The sequence below is a fragment of the Copadichromis virginalis genome, linkage group LG5, assembly GCF_057382275.1.
Source record: "Copadichromis virginalis isolate Kocher_CV1m ecotype Utaka linkage group LG5, C_Virginalis_male_GT1.1, whole genome shotgun sequence".
NCBI lineage: Eukaryota > Metazoa > Chordata > Actinopteri > Cichliformes > Cichlidae > Copadichromis > Copadichromis virginalis.
The window spans coordinates 20,343,974-20,363,001 of NC_140622.1; the positions used below are offsets into that span (position 1 = coordinate 20,343,974).

A 19,028-nucleotide genomic window follows, 5' to 3' on the forward strand; every position below is an offset into this window, starting at 1 on the left:
ATATCTATATATATATATATATATATATATATATATATATATATATATCTGGAAACTGGCGGGCACACCCTGAGAGGAAATATATGCCTGCATTTACACCAATCAGCCAAAACATTAAAATAACCTGCTTAGTGAAATGACCTCTTTGGAGAAAGGGTGTCAAACATAAGGCCTGGGGGCCAGAATCTTCCTGACACAGACACCAATCTGGTCTACTGGATAATGTGAAAGAGGGCGTAGTCTCGACTTTTAACTCTATTTTGGTATATTTAACAGCTTTTTCTGCTGATAAGGACTGCCCTCCTGCATTCATGCTACACTAAAGTATTAACAATTAGAAAAAAACAGAATTTTTGTTTGCCCCCATTTTTTTTTACTCTTAAATGTCTACTCTTAAAACATTTCTTGTTTGTTTGTTTTATAATGGGTCCACATTAAAAACAATAATAATAAAATAATTCTAAAAATGTGAATTAACAACAATGTTCTGTTTTATAATTACAGGACAGTCAAGGAAATGAGGTACCAGAACTTTTTCTGTAATTTTACACAATTATTTCTTACAATTTAACCCCAAAGTCATCCTGATAAAATTAGTTCATGTCTTATGGCAACATTTTTTTTAATCAAGCAGAAAAACTGAGACAAAATTTTGAAATTGCACTTTTTTCTTATATTAAGATATCACAGGCATTAAATGTGTAGATAAACCTAACCCACTTGAAATCAAAGTGGGCTATATGTGCCCCCTCAATGTAAAACAAATTTGGCATCCCAGCTTTGGAGGCATGGATGCAGGTTCACTGAGTCTGTGGAAAACTTTGTGTTCTGTGGAATGGACGTGTTGCCTGTGGACGGGGCTTTCTCGTGCCTTCGTGCAGATCCTCAGTCAGAATGGGTAAAGTTTGGAGGCCAAGTCAACAAATCTGACTTTACGTCCAGTTTTTGCAGTGCGTATTGTGCACTGTCCAGCTGGAAGAGGCTGCTTCGCTAATAAGGTGGAAGAAACATCCAGATGAATGGCAGCACCTAAGGCTTCGCAGCAGGTTTTTGCATTGCAAGAGATGATCGGAATTGTTCGGTTCATCTTGTTTTTAATGTTATAGCTGATTGGTAATGTATATGCAGATGCACTCAAATGAATACAGTCACACCAAAGTAACTTCACTAGAATAGTCCCCACATCATAAGCCTAAAGGAAATATGAGACAATATGTGAAAACAGAGACGCGCAGACTCGGACAGCTTGTGTACATGAGTGGAACAAAGTGTCCTGGCAGTCAGACCTAGTCGAGGTACTCCAGCTCCAGAAGGGTAAACTGAGTTCATGTGACACTGCAGCGCATTATTGCTCGCTCTCCTTGAGCTGATCCAAGTTATTTAGTTGATGCGCTGAATAAGTCCCAGCGTCCTTAAATGTGATCGTCTGGAAACTGGCGGGCACACCCTGAGAGGAAATAGGCAATTTTTACACTGGCATTTGAAGCAAAGACACACTGCAGATTTTCAAAGGCTTCCTGTTAATCAGGTGATTGATTCTGGCATCAGTGTAATTTAGTACATTTGCAAAATAAGACTGAAAAGGCAAACTTTAAAAATAACACGGAGATAAAAGAATTGTGCTGTTAAGGCTGTAATATTAGCATTTGCAGAATAAAGTGATTTGTTTTCACCACTTGAGGTAAATTTGAGGTAATTTAAACAAAAATTGTTAAATTATTTAATACAGTATGCACAAAAAAAACTATAAACATACATTTTAAAAATAGAAACTTTAATCAATTAAAGTAATACGAGAAGTAAATAAGGCTATGCTTGCATAATAAAAAGCCAGGAAACCCTGCTCAAGTAGAACTCAAAGCAAGCAAGAACAAATAGGGGTTTTTTAGTCATTAGGTAAATCATATGTGAAAAGGTCAGTTGTTGCACCGATTATGAAGGCCCTGTCACCTCTGCTCTTTTAGCCTGGATCTAGGAGAATAGGGCTGCAAAAGTTATGTGCAGTTACTTCATCAGTAATGAAAAATGAACCGGTACTCAGTGACTTTCTTTACATAAATGTAATTAAGAAGCTGTTACATAAAAATGGCACGGAGTCAGGAATCATGCATGACATGTGTGATAAAGGCTGTGTGAAAAGGTAGATAGGAAACTTTTATTTTATTTTCTTGTGCATTTAAAGCACAATAGAAACACAGCTGATCCAAAACACAAAGAGCAAGCCAAGAGGACAAGAACAACTTTGTGGAATCAGGCCAGATCAGCACGTCTAATAAGTATTGTAATCAAACTGCTTCCTCCTCTTGGTGGAAGTCTGAATGAATGAGATAAAAGAGCAGGTCAACGGGTTTTCCATAAACTGGCTGCAGGTTAGGTCAACCAGGTTTGTAAATCCATGCAGTAACAACAACAGGATATTTTCACAAAGGCATACAGAGAGTCATTTCCCATCACCATCAGTGATCGCCACAACAAACAGCCTCAGTCCACGCACACAGACCAGCTCCACAGAGCTGATCTACATCACTTTATTTTATTTAGAAATGCTGACTGCATTGAATTATATCACATTCTGCAGCCGACTGCAACTAGTGTTGACTAAATGGCTGCCCAGAGCTTGATGGTTGTGCACATTCACCATCCCTTTGATGACAGGGCAATTGTCCAGACGACTGATTGGATCTTTCTGCAAACAGTTGCAGTCTGACTTGGACGGACTGCAATCACTCTTAGAGACATTGTTGAAATTTTGCAAAAAAAACCTGCTAATTTATAAATGCAGACAGACTTGTGACATTTTGCCATCAGTCTGAATGAGTCTTTGACCAATGACCACAGCTCAAAGGGACCCGACTCAATTGGCTGCCTGCAAATGTAATCGTTAAATGTGAATTTCTACCTATACAGATAATTTGGGTTCAAATAGACACTTTAAATGTTCATTGATGACACCAGTGCATAACTATAGACCGTAAACAACTTTTACTGTATTTTCTTTCAGGAAGAATAAATTATCAGCATGGCAGATGCCTCATCTGTTAAATAACTGAGGTCAGTCAGTGTTGTGTATTATTTACCTGCAGGCTGTGATAGCTGCAGGGAGCCAGGCCATTGGATGTGCCACAGTCACGTCTCACCTCTGAGCACAGACTGAGCTGCATGGGGGAGGAAAGTGAGGGATGAGCTGCACAAACTGTTACCACGCAAGGGTTAGACACCTTAAAGAGACAAAGAAGTCAAAGTTAAATCGTGAGAAAAATACAGATGCATGTTTGTGCATAAATATGATGGTGAGCACTGCTGTTTCACACGCACCGTTTGCGAGGCCGGGCTGTGCTGGGATGAATGCATAGAGGGCAAGGAGGTGTTATAAGACAGAAAACAGGGCTGCTGACGCCTGTCCACGGATGCTGAGGAGTGAGGCCACAGGCCAGATGCTGATGTAGATGGAGACTTTGTGTTCCTGCCCAGGCTGTTTGACTTACTTTCCCTCCGTTGGTATTCTATCGGAGATTGAAGAGCTGCAGCAGACAGGAAGATATGTTGCATTATTCAGACAGACCAAACTCTTAAATCAACAGTCGTATAGAAGAAAGACTGAGCTCCGGTACCATTAAGGAAGTTCCTCTGAGTCTCTAATATCTGGACCACATCACTGTGCCAAGCCTGCTGTATATCCGGAGATGATGCCTGCATGATGAAGCGCGTCACACTGCCGTCAGTGCCTCGAGAAGTCAGGACCAGACAGCGGGGATCTTCTTCAGAGTGCTCCTCCACACCAAGGCAGCTTACCTGCAAAACACAACATGCTCATTTTGAACATTAACAAAAGCACTCAACACTCAGCACTCAAATATAATCTCACCTTGATGCTGTTTCTAAAGGTGTACCCCGGCAAAGGGAAACCCTTTTTCTTATCAATTGGCTCACTGAAGATGACCAGCTGCTCAAACAGGAAGACCCGCCTCTCCCTCGCTTTGGACAGGAAGCCACTTTCCTGCTCGCTGACGGAGAAGGTATCCTGCTGGAGCAGCTTCCCCTGAGCCGTGATTTTCCCCTGAGCAGTACATATATCATATACCATTGTCAAAGAACACAAGTCATCCCGGATATGCGTCTTATTTTTTAAGAACACATTAAAAAAACGGCGGATCTTACCTCAAAACCTTGGAGCCTTCCCACATTCATCATATCATTACATCGTTTTGGCACAAAACACATAACCTCCACTGCTCTCTGAGTCAGATGGATAGCAGTGAAAACATAATTTTAGTGTGCGATTGAAATGATAAAGCATTTTATTGGAGTTTCCATTTCATAATGAGCTCGTACCTGCAGCTCCTCCACATCCTTCCCAGCTTTGCTGTAATACTTCAAGAAGTCCTGAAGGTGCCAGTCAATAAGAGATTTATTTTAATTTTCATAAAATAAACTGAAACAACTTGAATAGAAAACTGTAACATAAAGTAAGGAAATAAGGACTTATAATGGTTCAGTATAATAAAAACCTCCTTGTGACTAGGATCAAAATCAGTGGCTGAATTTAATTTTTCATATTTGGCAACCGGTTGCAAAAAACTGGGTGACAGCTGTTTGCAACCAGTTGCCGAACCTTTTGCATTCACTTTGCACAGGTCACCTGGACCTGTGCAAAGTGAACGCACAGGTCACCTGGATTGAAGGAAACTGTCTCAAAATAATCTTAATCTCCCTCTGCAACCACTCTCAGACAGATTGGAGAAGGTTTTTAAATAGCTGCCCTCTAATTTATAAAAGCAAATGGATTTTCAATAAGTTGCAATCAGCATGAGCCTGAGTACAACTCGTTCGCAAGACATCTTTCTGCAATAGAGAACGTGACTCAACTGGTTACCCGCTAGTTGTATGCAAGGTTGCTGAGAGCCTACTCACAATTTTCAGTTGTGAACGTTTTAATTTAAGTAAATTAACCCTTTTACTATTTAATATTTTGATCATTTTGATGTTTCCTGAATCAAACGAATGACAGATTATTTTAATATTAACATGTAGCAGGTGCCATGCAAGTGAATAGGTCATCTTTTTAAGTAGCAAACCTTCAACAGTAGCTGATACTTCATGATCCTCTGAACAGGTTTGATAAGCAGGTCATTGAGCTGCAGCCTGTGACCCAGCTGTTGTCTGAGATCCTGTCAGAAGACAAAAATGGAAAGAAATGTGAAAAACAAGGGTTTTTTAGGCTGAAAAAGTCATCTCTGCGGACAGAGACCATTGGGCTCTCACCTCAAAGTATGTCTCGATGTATTCAGAGACAATGTGCTCGGACTTGGGTTTGTTCTGACAGTAAACCACATACATGTGAAGACGCCGCTCCTGGAAGTGGAAGAGGGATAATGGAAATTATTACAAATAAGTGTGGAGCAATGAGCAGGGTAAGAATTACACCTTAGTGTCCAAAGCTGAATTAGACATGCTGCAGAAACTTAAAGAAATAAAGATGTTTGGATCGAAAATCAAATCAAAATTATGAGTTTATTCTGTTTATATTCCTGCTGTAGCACAGCGATACGGATGCTCGACTGTAAAGTGCCAATAATCGTTTTCCACACCCTTCCAGTTTCTCCACATTTTGATGTTTTACATCAAAACACAAAATAAAAGTTGCTTTCTTTGTGTTTAATGTTGCCGTTTGCAATGATGATCATCAAATCTTCTGAAGTTTAGAGTAAAAACAACAAAAAAATTTAATAGAGCTCAGAGAGGTGTAGATTCAGCTCCTTTTTACAAACAGCAGGGTCTCAGTGGAAGCGTCTTCGACACTGATTGCTGCCTGTTATTTACCAGCTGCACCTGCAGTCAGCTGATCTACAAAAAGAAAACACATCTGCACAGCAGCAGGCCGAGGCATTACATCACTGGGGACTGTGATGACTAAATGTTCAGACTGAGAAAAAAAAAGGACACTAGTCTCTCACTGATCTTTAGGCTCACATGTTTGATGAAGAGCCGGGCCAGGCTGTCTGGATCACCCACACATTTCTCCAGCTCTCCCAGGAAATAACTGTGTGACACGAAGCACAGAAGGTCAGGCAAAAGCAGCCAACCAGCCAAACACACACACACACGTACTCAGAGGCAGGAAACAAACAGCAGCAGGGGGTATGACACATGCTTAACAGCTATGAAACATGAAAAGTTTAGGGGGAAAACTTGTTAAACATAAGAGATGTTCATATTCAGAGGAACTCAGGGGGGAGACATTCTGACTCACTCCTTATGCCAGTCATAGATCTGGTGGATATTTCCAAACACAATCCTGTCCTTTCCTCTCAAGTCCTCAGGAACGCCCTGATTACCCATGGTGGCCATGTAACCCTGTATAAACACAAACATGTATCTAAGTTGCTTATTTCTATACGGGAAATAAACTCCTTTGCTTTTGGTACAAATTAAGCAATGTCAGGTGTTTCTTACATAAATACAAATAAGTAGATCATTTGAGGTGAGGCATACCTGCACTATAAGTCCAAGATCTTCAACATATAGCCTTTCTGTCTCTATCAGCTCTGTTAGCACGTATCTGAAAGACAAACATTAAAAAACATGATGATGATCTCAGGGCTCTGTGCGAAATATCAATCATAGTTAGTCACAGTTCTCTCAGCATAAAGGCATGAAACAAGGGCAAACACATAGCCTTTATCTATAAAAGGGAAAAATGATAAAAGAGCAAGGGGATCATTCCACAATTTGGGGGAAATAATTGAAATCGGACAATTGCCCGTGGTTTTCAAAGGGGCTTTTGGGACTGCCAGGAGCAGCTGGTCCATGGACCTCAGCAATCCCGAGGGGATAAAGAAGTTAGAGAAGTTACAGTATTTGGTATAATGCTTTAGACTTACATGCTCTTCTCTAAAGCAATGTTTCTCTCTTCTTCACTGTCCACTGTACCAGAACACTGGCTGGTTGAGTCATCGGTTACAGTACAGCTGTCCTCCCGTTGCAGAGTGTTGATGCTTTGACTCTAAAACACAAAAGGAAAACATAACATCTTTTGGCATTTCTGTAACATACAGTATTACATTCAATCAGAGAGGTCAGTTGGTTAAAGAGCTCTGGATGACTGTGAAATAAAGAGTAGAAAAGTAACTCTAGGTACTTTTATTCAAGTAGTATTGTAGATACAGCAGTATTTTAATCTGTATGCTAGTTAAAAATTCTGTTACTTCTTCCCCCACTGCAACACAATGCTGTGGAGCAATCCATTCACACACACTAAAATCATTAGGCTTCATGCACGGCACATCCAAGGCAAGTTTATTTGTATAGCAGTTAGTAATCGCCGCGGGAAACACATCAGTGGGGCAATTTTGAGTAACCTGAGAATAATAAGCACATTTTCTGTGCTGCTGAGGAGAGTGTTGGGCAGACAGCAAGGTTAATAATGAGCAGTTTGTCAAGTCATATACTGTAACTGAGAGCCTGCTAACTGAAAAATGCACAGAAAGCTGTTAAGTAACAAACATCACTCTTCACCTAAAAGCACTGTAATCTAATGTGAATTTAACTGGAATCCTAATTTTTATCTTTTGCCTCAGTGAACAAGAGCCTATTGCAGAATCAGAACATGTTGTCAAGTAGATCAAATGTACATTTTATATTTGGAGAATGATTCAAATGTGTGGAGCTCAACTGGTTTGCAGGGATGCTCTGTTCTGCAATGACTTGCTGTTGTGCTGTCAGATAACTGGTAATGCTCTGAGATCAGGGAGCAGCTCAGCGGCTTCTCCAGCAAACAGTTTAATTTTCTAATTTATTCAAATTACTGAAAGAAAAAGCAGCAAGTACAAGTAGCACATGTACAAAGCACTACTACTTTAGACAATGTATTACACAACATCCCAACTTTCCATATCCTGGCCCGATTCACCTGACAGTGTCCAGACTTTTTGAGTGCAAACAAATTTATGGAGCTGCTCATACATGCTGGTGATTAGTGGTTGTTACTAGTCTCTGCGCCAGGCTAACTGCCTTTTGGATGTTTGTTATACTGACCATACAAACCATGTATCCAATATATTTTCCAAACTATTAAACTACTCTTTTAAAGGGACAGTAAGACTGTTTATAGTAACCCAGGCAGCAGCAGAGTAAACAGTTAATAACTGAAAATAAATATGAAGCTACAGGTATCTAAGCAATGACATTTTTCTGCAGGGCCATGAGTTAAAAAAAAGGCTAAAAGTGAGAGCAATCATTTATTAAGAAAAATAATGTGCTTTATGAGTTAAAGGATTAATTTAATCATTTAAAAATTCCTCTTATCACCTTTGCAAAGCTTACAAAACTTTACTCTGTCATCTTTGGAGAACTGTCCAACATCCACAGACCTGTTTCTCACCTTGCCTTTGAGGCTCTTCTTCTAATTTTGGCATGCACTCCGCCCTCAACCCTAACCCTGTTAAAGGCTGTTTTCTTTACTTAATTACTTCCAGATGCGATCAACGAAAGCCCACAGGATTCAATCTACTCCACTCCCTCTCAAAGATTACTCAGTACAGTGTAGGGTTTCTGAGAAATATTGTCGGTGCTTTTATATATTTATTTGTGTGTGAGCGTGCACATGAAAAATGCAGCAAAATTGAGTCATAATGCACAAAGGTCAGGTGGTGTATATGAATAGGAGTGCTTTTATATGGGCAGGATGTAGATGGAGACATGTGCAGTGTAAGTGTAATTATGCTTTAAGTTATTCATTATCTGCTACAAGCTCTGCATTACATTATCAGAAGATTTAATAACAAGAGACACTCCATGGAAAATCTGTGGGAAAGTGCAGAGGACTTTACTGTTTTTTGTGTTTTTAAAATATATTCTTAACCAACAAATTGCCCAATTAATTGTTTAATTCACAAATCAAACATTTGCCTTAAAATCTGTCTAATAAAATGTTTTTTATGGCCCAGAAGAGGCAGCGGAGTTTCTATTGATTTGATTTTGCATGATAGAGCTTTAAACTGAATCCATCCATGGCAAGTCAGATTGTGTTCACAGACAATGTTTTCTAGAAGTGTTCCTGACCCATGCAGTAATTTCCATGACAGAATCATGCCTATCTTTCATATAGTACACACAATTCTGATTTGTCCCGTGACCCTTTGATGATATTATGGACTGTAGACGATGACATATTTCATCTCTTTACAATAAGTCTTTACAATTTTACATTGAGGAACATTATTCTGAAATTTTTCCACACGTTTTTGCAAATTGGTGACCCACTGCGTCTTTAAGATGCTATTTTTATACCCAGCTATGTTACAGGTCTGTTGATGCTTAATCTAGGTAGTTTTTTTTTTTTTTTTTTGCTTGTTTTTTCTTTTGATTGTCAAATTGCAGTCCGAGAGTCAAAATACTTTAATTAGTAACATACACAGAGGAAAAAAAATAAACGAAGGGCTCTTGGAGTGTGCATATGAGTGTGTGTTTCTCAAGAATCTTTCATCTGATCTTCTTAACACTTGGCAGGTGTACTCCTGTTGTTCAGTTCTCATATTCTGGCTAAAAGCTGTTTTCTGTTAGGCTTTCTCAACAGTCTGACACACAGCCTGAGAGCAGGAAAGAGAGGCACATGCAGAGTCTCTAACAGAGGAGAACCATTACTTTAAGAACTTACATTTTAATCAGGGAGCTAACATAAGATAAATCTGAATGATACTCTATAGAGCTATGTCTAGCCCCCCACTACAGACTGGTGGCATGTCAAGGGTGTATTCCAGCTTTTAATTGAATTTCAATTCAACTTTTGTATAGTGCCAAATCACAACAACAGTTGCTTCAAGGCATTGCATGTTGTAAGGTAAACACCCTACAGCAGTACAAAGAAATAAGAGAAAACCCCAACAATCATATGACCCCCTATGAGCAAGCACTTTGGCGACAGTGGGAAGGAAAAACTCCCTTTTAACAGGAAGAAACCTCCGGCAGAACCAGGCTGAGAAAGGGGCAGCCATCTGATGCAACTGGTTGGCGTGAGTAAATGATGACAGGACAAAGACATGCTGTGGAAAAGGGCCAGAGATTAATAATAACAAAAAAAAATAGATGAAGAGAGGTGTATAAACATAGTGAGTGAAAAAGGTGACTGAAGAAGACTCAATGCGTCATGGGAATCCCCCAGCAGCCTAGACCTATTGCAGCGTAACTAAAGAAGGATTCAGGGTCACCGGATCCAGCCCTAACTATATACTTTATTAAAAAGAAAAATTTTAAGCCTAATCTTAAAAGTAGAGAGTGTGTCTATCTCCTGAATCCAAACTGGAAGCCGGTTCCACAGAAGAGAGGCCCGAAAACTGAAGGCTCTGCCTCCCATTCTGCTTTTAAATTATTTAGGAGCCACAAGTAAACCTGCAGTCTGAAGGAGATATCCTGGTCAGAAATGACTCCAAGATTCCCCACAATGTTGCTGGAGGCCAGGGTAATGCCATCCTGAGTAAGTATCTGAGTAGAAACAGCATTTCTAGGATTTTCAGGGCCGAGTACAATAACCTCAGTTTTATCTGAATTTAGAAGCAGAACATTTGAGGCCATCCAGGTCTTTATGTCTTTAAGACATAGGTGTCAAACTCTGACCCGTGGGCCAAATTTGGCCTTCAGCCTAATTACATTTGGCCCGCGAAGCCATACCAAATTACTATTAGAGCTGGCCTACTGGTATTATACAGCTAATATATATATTGTTTAGTATAAAGCTTTGCTTGTTCCATATTCAGTTTTACGTGTTTGAGTCCATAAGAAAAGATTCATTCTTATATCTGGAGGATTAAATATATTTCAATAAATATTAACGTTAGCCCGCGACTTTGTTTCAGTTTTGAATTTTGGCCCACTGTGTATTTGAGTTTGACACCCCTGCTTTAAGACATTTCTGCAGTTTAACTAATTGGTGTGTGTCATCTGCGTAGCAGTGAAAATGTATGCTATGCCTTCTGATGATACTGCCTAAGGGAAGCATGTATAATGTAAACAGAACTGGTCCTAGCACTGAACCCTGTGGAACTCCGTAATTAACGTCAGTGTATGAAGAGGACTCTCCATTTACATGAACAAATTGGAATCTGTTATATAGATATGATACAAACAACTGCAGTGCAGTAACCGTAATACCTACAGCATCTTCTGAGAGCTAACGGGGCTAAGCTACCTGCAAAAAAAACTGCAAAGAGGCTACATTTATTACAAGTATCATTATTACTAAAGGACACCGAGGAGTAACTAAACATCTGACACACAGAAGGAAGGTGCAAGAGGGCCATGCAGCTACCAAGTTGGCTACAAGCTAAGTTAGCGAATCCCTTAAGAAATAGTGAGTGAATACTGTGAATATAATTAGCAGCAACAGAGAGTGTGCTGTAGACTGTAAATGAGTAATTCAAACTTGTTGTGACAATTAAACAAGACTATTTTTTAAATTGCATTGTCACATTATTTTAGTAAGGACTCGTTAACAACAAAAATGTAAAAATGTATATATATTTTACACCAGATACCTTTCCTGTTGCAATCCCCAAGGAAAATAAGAGTTTATGTCTACTTCCGGGGTCTTTTGCTTGTTCTGCAAATACATAAACCACTACAATATAGAGCCACCATGTTAAAGAAATGAGCTCATTGTTTTTTATGTATGAAAGATTCAAAAATATTGACTGATACTTCCGATTTTTAAATCACCAAATATGGGTTGGAATACAAAGCTCTTCATGCACACATGTATGTTTGTGTGTGAATTCAATTATACCTCTAACGTAGTCATCATTTAATGTGTTATGTTGTGGATCAATGTTCAGTCCTTAACTGCCCACAAGTGACACAGATCATTTAGATGACGATGATGGGCTGATAACTCGTGGAATAATAAATGAATTAGTATTGTCATGTTTTGGCATTCCTGCTGTGCTTACTGTGTGAGTTATTTCCTGTTTTATTTTGTTATCCTTGGTTACGACCTCTCAGTTGTACTTCCAACCTTTGTTCTGTTTTTTTCTGGACAACCTGCATTCAATTAGTCAGTCAGTCCCCTGAGAATATATGCCATCAGCTGTCCACGTTTCACTTACCAGACTGACTTGTCTGGATAATAGTCAAGCTTTTGTGCGCATGTTTGTTCCTAGATTTCTCAGTGTATCACTTTTGGGATTTTTTTCCTTTTTTCTGCCCATTTCAGGATTTGTTTTCTTGGATTTTGAGTTTTCCCTGTGTCTTGTGTGTCCTATGTTTGGGTCTTGCTTCTTCTGAGAACCATCATAACTACCCTTTCAAGTATTTATTGCACAAATACACAACAAAATTGTTAGTTGTTTTTTTCTTCATGTGCATCAATGTACCAGGTTGTATTCACAGCATGCAAAAGAAACATTTACTGCCTGTGTCTGATATGGATGAATTTTAAAAGTGTGCTTCTAGCAGAGTTACTTTTATGACTTCTATGAGACCTATTTATGGTGTTTAACTGCTGAGAAAGAAAGAGGCTTTGAATCAGTTGCATTTATAGGTGTGTAAAGACAGGTTAGGCGTAACATCATTACTAGACTCTGTGCGTTTCTGCCTTGCAGGAGGTCCGATAAGTAGCTCGGAGAAGCTGGATGTAAAGGAGAATGAACTGCTGGATTCAACAGGCCATCTTTCCACTCCTGGCAACAAAAATAAACTGTAATTAGGAATAAATATATCATTATACTAATATAGCATATCTCAGTACCATAAATGAGTTTATATGTCTGTCTTAAATACTAACTGTGTCTCCAGAGGTGAGGATGGTGTAGTTATTGTGCACTTCCATAGGCCTTTGCTGAGTTTCAGTGTGGGAAAGGATCAACATTGGTTGCCTCCCATCTGACCCAAACATCTGCTTCTCGCCTTTCCCCGCTCCACTTCTGGCATCAGAGCTCAGCTTGCGGACGGGATTGGTAAGCCATTTCTTCAGAGTGGTGACAGGGTGCCGTGAGCCTCCAGACGAGGAGTGCGAGCAGGGACTGGAGCCGCCTGAGGCCTGGTGAGGCACAGAGCCCACTGAGGGAGTGATACTGCCATCACTGCCTGCCACAGAGTACGACTCTGCTGCAAAAGGAGCAAGAAAGAAGGGGGGGAAGAGAACATGAATAAAGTCCAGGAGCTAATTGCAGGGTATATCCTCATAGGTCAAATGTTGCAGACAGAATTCTGCACAAAAATGTTCAATTTCCTGTCTTTATCCCACACTGTAACTTCAGTAGCTGCAGCTACTGTACCTACGGGCACTAAATGATTTTAAATACCAGAGCTGGTCTGTTCTCACAAGGAAAGGCTAAATAAATTCAACTGGAAATGTTATAGTAAAAGTTGATTTGCGTGCATTTGTTGTGCAAATTCACAGGAAAATGTAGTTAAAGCAATACTTTTGTAAAATAATAATCATTTTTTTAAAAGATCTCTCCTATTTTAACATTCTTTTACTCAACACTATATAATTTGATTTATTTTGTTATGCATTAAAGGAAATACAAACCCAGCACCAGAAAACAGTTGGAGCACTGTGTAAAATGTCAAATAAAAGTAAGCTGCCAAACCATGGATACTATCAGAAGCTTTTCATGGTCTTGCTCTCTTCTGTTTCATGTTTTCCAAGCAGAATTTCAAATTTTGATTTGTCTGACCACAGAACAGTTTCCACCTTGTAGCCTCAGGCAATTTTAAGCGAACTTCGGCCCAGAAAAGCCAGCAATGTTCCTGGATCATATTCACATGTGACTTCTTCTTTGCATCACAGAGCTTTAATCTGCATTTGTGGATGGCACGGTGATTTGTGGAAGTGTTCCTGAGCCCATGCAGTGATTTCCATGACAGAATCATGCCTGTTTTTAAAGCAGTGCTGCCCAAGAACAAAATACACAACATCCAATACTGATTTTCTGCCTTGTCTCTTGCACACAAAGATTTCTCCAAACCCTCTGAATCTTTTAATGATATTACGTACTGTTTACAGTTTACATTGAGGAGCATTATTTTGAAATTGTTCATCCATTTGTAGATTGCAGTTTTTTGCTGATTGGTGAATCTCTGCCCATCTTTACTTCCGAGGAACTCTGCCTCTCTAAGATGCTCTTGTTACACCCAGTCCCAAAACTGATCTGTTGCCAGTTGTTGTGAGCTGTTTGAGGGCCACTAACTTTTCCAGCCTTTTGTTGCTCCTGTCCCAACTTCTTTAAGATGCGCTGCTTCCATCAAATTCGAAAAAATGTTTTATTGTGAATAAAATATCCACTTATGAGATTTACAAATGATTGCATTTTTTTTCTCAAATTTGGGGAATTGGGGATGTAGTAGTGTAGTAGTATTCACATCATTTAGTTAAAAAAGTAGGTATAAAAAGTTAAAGTTGGCATTATGAAGCAAATGAACTTGTTTATATATCGTGTTATATTATTTATTGTTAGTTAAATATTTTCATGGAAAACTAATGTTTTAGCTTGTCATTGTAGAGCATTTTCTTTAAAAAAAAATAATAAAAAAATAAAGTGGCAACTATGTCAGAACTCTTCTGGTAAATATAGCTAGTGACCCCCGGATATATATCATGTTCATAGGATCAAACCTTTCTGATAACACAAATTAAAGCATTTTAAAATAGTCACAACTGAGATCATCATGTTTGCACTGAATGTTCTCAGTCAGCAGCTCAGCCTGGACCAGTACCAGAGATGACACCGTTTAACACCACAGCTGGATCTTGTTTCCAGCTTTAAGTCTCTCCACTGTGGAAACTGGTATCAAATCGTGAACCACACGGTTTTAATCAAGAGCTGCAACCTTAAAATTTCACTCTGTTTTGCTGATCATAGCAAAATGAAATCTTTCAGGAGCCCCATTTTGTCATTTTGGATTCTTCCCAGAAGCCACTCTTCCCTGTCAGCACATTTATGTAAGCTGTAATCATAATAACAAGCTTTCTAGAAGCCAGTGGAAAACTGGGTCAGCCATTTGCCAAAACTGCCTGATGCAGCCATTAAACAAGACACCATACTGACAATAAAATACTAAATCATGTGGGATTTTTTTTTCCTGTTCCATTTTAACTCCTTTTATTTTAAAAAAGACTGGAAAAAAACTGTTCCCTGTGTACAAAAACAGACAAATATTAAATGCACTATTCATGATATTTGCACGATTAGTGATACCGACTGATGCTTTCAGCCGGCATGAAGATATCCTACAAAACAAAACAATACATTTAATGGAGGCTGCATTCAAGTAAGATTATATACTAAAACAATTGTCTGCTGCTTTATTCGTGCAGTGAATAACACAAGCCGATTTCTGTAATGGGATGATTTAGACAGAGGGGAGGTGTTTGTGTCTGTTTAGAGTTTGGGATTGTTGACACGTTCAGAGATGAACTTGTCAACAGCTTGCTTATATTCTAAATGAACATGCTGACCAAAAATAATGGAAGAGTCTGGAAATGTAAAAGAAATAATGGTGAATCCAAAACAAGTTGAATTTAGAGGATGAAGAACACAGAAAATAGATGCATGAGAAGGTGAGAACAAGAAGTAAAACAGCTAGAAGACATTATCCAGTACTAACAATTAGGTTTATAACGTTCTTCTCTTTATGTTAAAAACAAACAAACAAACTGTGGAACAGCGGTAAGCAAGCAAGTTCAGGGTTCAAATCTGACTGACGCTTGCATATTTTCACTGTGCCTTCATGGGTTGGATGCTTTTCTGTGTCCCTTTCTCATCAGTACTGTCGCAGATGTCGACCCTGTCCGGGTGTACCATGCATGTTGCCCACTGTCAGCTGGAAACTACTAAGATGACAAGTTAGGATAACGAATGCATATATTAGTTCTCTGGACCACAGCAGAGTCACATCACTGGTGAGTGCTACAGCCAAAATCACGCACAGTATAAAATGATGTTTTTTTCAGTTAATTTTTTTTATTTTCAAAGCAGATGTTTCAATCAGTTAAGTGACTGCAGCATCTTTATCAGCATCTCAACAACTATGTGATCCAAATAAGTACAGAACAAATTCAAACGAGTCACTACAAACAACCCCGAGCAGAGACTGCCATCTGGTCTCCTTTTTTTTTTTTAAATAAAAAAAAAAAACAACTATCAAGGTCATTCATGAATGCTGTCAACCACCCCAACATCTGTTAAAATGAGGTATGTACAAATCACTGCTCGTTTTTCTGCAAATACACTAACATTTACCCTGAAATGACTCTTAGTATTCATAGTGGCTTCTCTGACACCCAGATCAGCGCTGAGCTGAGCAACTCAGCCGGTCATGTTTGTTTAAAATTGTTATGTAAGGTGTCATTTTCCAACAGAGCAACAGCTGGACCACCATCAGGACTTAAGGGAGTGTTTGAAGTGCATGCAAGGATGCATGCTGCTAATGCATCCACGCATTCAGACATTACAGACATAAGATTTTTATTTTAAATACATAGTTTTATATTCAGTTTAAAACCTGTTGATTTAAACTGTAACATTAGCAACTATTTTCAGGTGGTTTCACAACATAAATGCTCAACAACATACAGATCCATGGATAGATGAGAGTTTGGAAGAGGATAATTTTCTCTGCATCCATGCCCAGATGGAAGGAGATGACAGTAAATGAGACCAAAACATTAAGGAGGGGTCACTCACTCCAACAGTAATCCTTTCTGGTGCATTTTACTACAGTATGGAGTTTGATATGTGAGGGCAGAAACTGACTCACTGAACTGGAGTAGACCATCTGGGTAGTTGTGGATTATTTCTAAAGCTTCTAGTGAGTCAGCAAATCTTACCCCAGTTGGAATCACATCGAGAGTCATTCATAGTCAGTTATCAAGGAAAAGGAGGCCAATTGACCTTTTTTGAGCATTTAACTTGCTACTTTGATGTTTTTCCACTTTAAAGAAGTGTAGGTCCTCCCATTCTCTAGTTTTATAGTTAGTCTCCTGACCAGTGTCAGCACTGACCACATTTCCTTGATGTGTGCACAGAAAGAATAACTGAATAACTTTTGCAACTGAGTGTTCAAATAACTCACTTAAATATTTTGAATTAGTACCATGTCTGGCTCACAGTGAGTGACAGCAATCGGTACATATTATCTAATTCTAATTTTCTAATGCTTTAAAAATTATGTTAAACATTTTGCAACATAACTGAACGCTTAATTACAGTTAAAGTTACAGTTAACATCATAAAGTATTATCCATCCAGGAAATTAAATTGATTGTATAATTTGATAGAAAATCTCTCTTAATAATCAGATGCCAACATGCGCTTTCATTTATTTAATTTATTTCAGTGTTTTCATCTCATTAAGCGTCATGTGAGGGAGCTGATTATTCATCTGTGCGTCACATTATCTTCCTGCTGATGGAAGAAATGATGATCACTGCAGTCTCAGTTTATACTTCTTCTGTCATTAAAAATACAAATCAAGCAAGGTGTATGTTTTCTGTGTACACCCACAGAAGTATATATCCAGTGCAATACACAGAGAGGAATATGTCTGTTTATATGCCAATGAGTGTTTTTACTCCTTAGCCACAAAGACGACTTATCATGTAGGCATGAAGTTATAATTATTCCAGTAAAATAGATTTAAACAGGATCTGATCGAGACCTACCTGTGCACAAAATACACACCTGTTTAGACATGAGCCGCAACTTAAAGCCCTGTTTATTTAATTCATAAAGACCTCATAGTACCATATTATACAAACTGATCACTTTGCTCTCAGACTGCTGGTTTACTTGTGGTTCCTAGAGTTTCTAAAAGTTGATGGGAGCCGGAGCCTTCAGCGATCAGGGCCCTCTCCTGTGGAACAAGCTCCCAGTTTGGATTCAGGAAACAGACATCCAGGAAACAGGATCAGGTGACCATAGGCCATCCTTTAGTTATCCTGCTCTTATAGGCTCAGACTGCTGCAGGTCCTCTTAGTACTTCTTCTCCACTCACCATTTTCCCTCCCTATGTGTTAATACACCACAGCAGCGAGTCACTACATGCATTTTTCCCCCACAAGGTTTGTTTTGTCCCGTCTCCCTCTGCTCTCTCTCTCTCTGCTGTTTTCTTTCCTGTCACCCCTCCAACCAACCACAGCAAACAGCTGCCCCTCCCTGAGTCTGCCAGAAGTCTCTTAAAAGGGAGATGTTCCTTCCCACTGTCACTTGCTCATAAAGGGTGGTCTGACTGTTGGTAACACTGTAGGGTCTTTGCCTTACAGTAAAAAGCACCTCATGGATTGCTACAAAATAAACTTGAATTGAACTGAATTTTGAATTACATTAATTTTACATGAGTGTAAATTAATTCTGCATGGGAAGTTCACTACAATATCAAACCATGAAAGATCCACAGTGGAACAAAACAGTGTGTCAGCAGCACGTACACAACTTCCTGCATAAAGTCTTACAGCAAGATATTAACTTATTGTACACATGAAGTGCAATAAGTGATGATTTAAGACACAGACTGTGGGTTCCCCTCAGTGCTTGGATTACCTAAGAATAAAAAATAACTTTGAACTAACCCGCTTTTACTCATACTGGTTACTTACACACACTGTTCCTGCTAACGTCATTATTGTTTGCATCGTGTAGCTAATGGTTCCCAACAAACACTGATGTAGAAATATATCACAACCGTGTTTCCTGTTCCATGATTTTAGGGCATTGTTTGTGTAAAATATGCACTATAAATAAAACTGCTTTGTCTTAGAGAAGACTGAAACCTTCCCTTGCTGCAGGTACTGTTTAACTTTATGCTGTGATGTAAATCTGGTTAAAATCAGACATTTAGTTCAGCAGGAAACATACCATTACCCAAAAAAGTGTAAGATGGCTAAGTGAGTGTGTAAACTCCTGTATATGGAGGTGATCTGTGAAACTAGACACTTTCATGCTTGTTACTCATCGGGTTTACTTCTACACATGCTGGCAAGGATGATGTCACACACACTGGCTAATTGGCTATTAATCAAGGCAGTTTCTGCGCCA

General features: G+C 39.0%; 1 protein-coding gene across 8 annotated transcripts in view; it reads right to left on the reverse strand.

Moving 5' to 3' along the window:
* Positions 1-19,028, reverse strand: part of arhgef25b (Rho guanine nucleotide exchange factor (GEF) 25b) — a 33,347-nt gene continuing 14,319 nt past the window's right edge. For 5 of the 8 annotated variants that reach the window (XM_085456570.1, XM_085456569.1, XM_085456568.1 and 2 more), the window contains 15 exons: positions 12,773-13,095; positions 12,564-12,668; positions 6,882-7,003; positions 6,493-6,559; positions 6,251-6,354; positions 5,971-6,040; positions 5,263-5,352; positions 5,076-5,168; positions 4,333-4,383; positions 4,159-4,236; positions 3,866-4,057; positions 3,612-3,792; positions 3,316-3,521; positions 3,078-3,218; positions 1-1,447 (listed from right to left, as the gene is read on the reverse strand). In XM_085456570.1, the coding sequence (XP_085312696.1) occupies positions 1,346-1,447; positions 3,078-3,218; positions 3,316-3,521; positions 3,612-3,792; positions 3,866-4,057; positions 4,159-4,236; positions 4,333-4,383; positions 5,076-5,168; positions 5,263-5,352; positions 5,971-6,040; positions 6,251-6,354; positions 6,493-6,559; positions 6,882-7,003; positions 12,564-12,668; positions 12,773-13,095 (1,925 nt within the window). In that variant the 3' untranslated portion in view covers positions 1-1,345. The remainder of the gene's footprint in view (positions 1,448-3,077; positions 3,219-3,315; positions 3,522-3,611; positions 3,793-3,865; positions 4,058-4,158; positions 4,237-4,332; positions 4,384-5,075; positions 5,169-5,262; positions 5,353-5,970; positions 6,041-6,250; positions 6,355-6,492; positions 6,560-6,881; positions 7,004-12,563; positions 12,669-12,772; positions 13,096-19,028) is intronic. The other 3 variants (XM_085456572.1, XM_085456574.1, XM_085456575.1) reach the window with 2 other exon arrangements.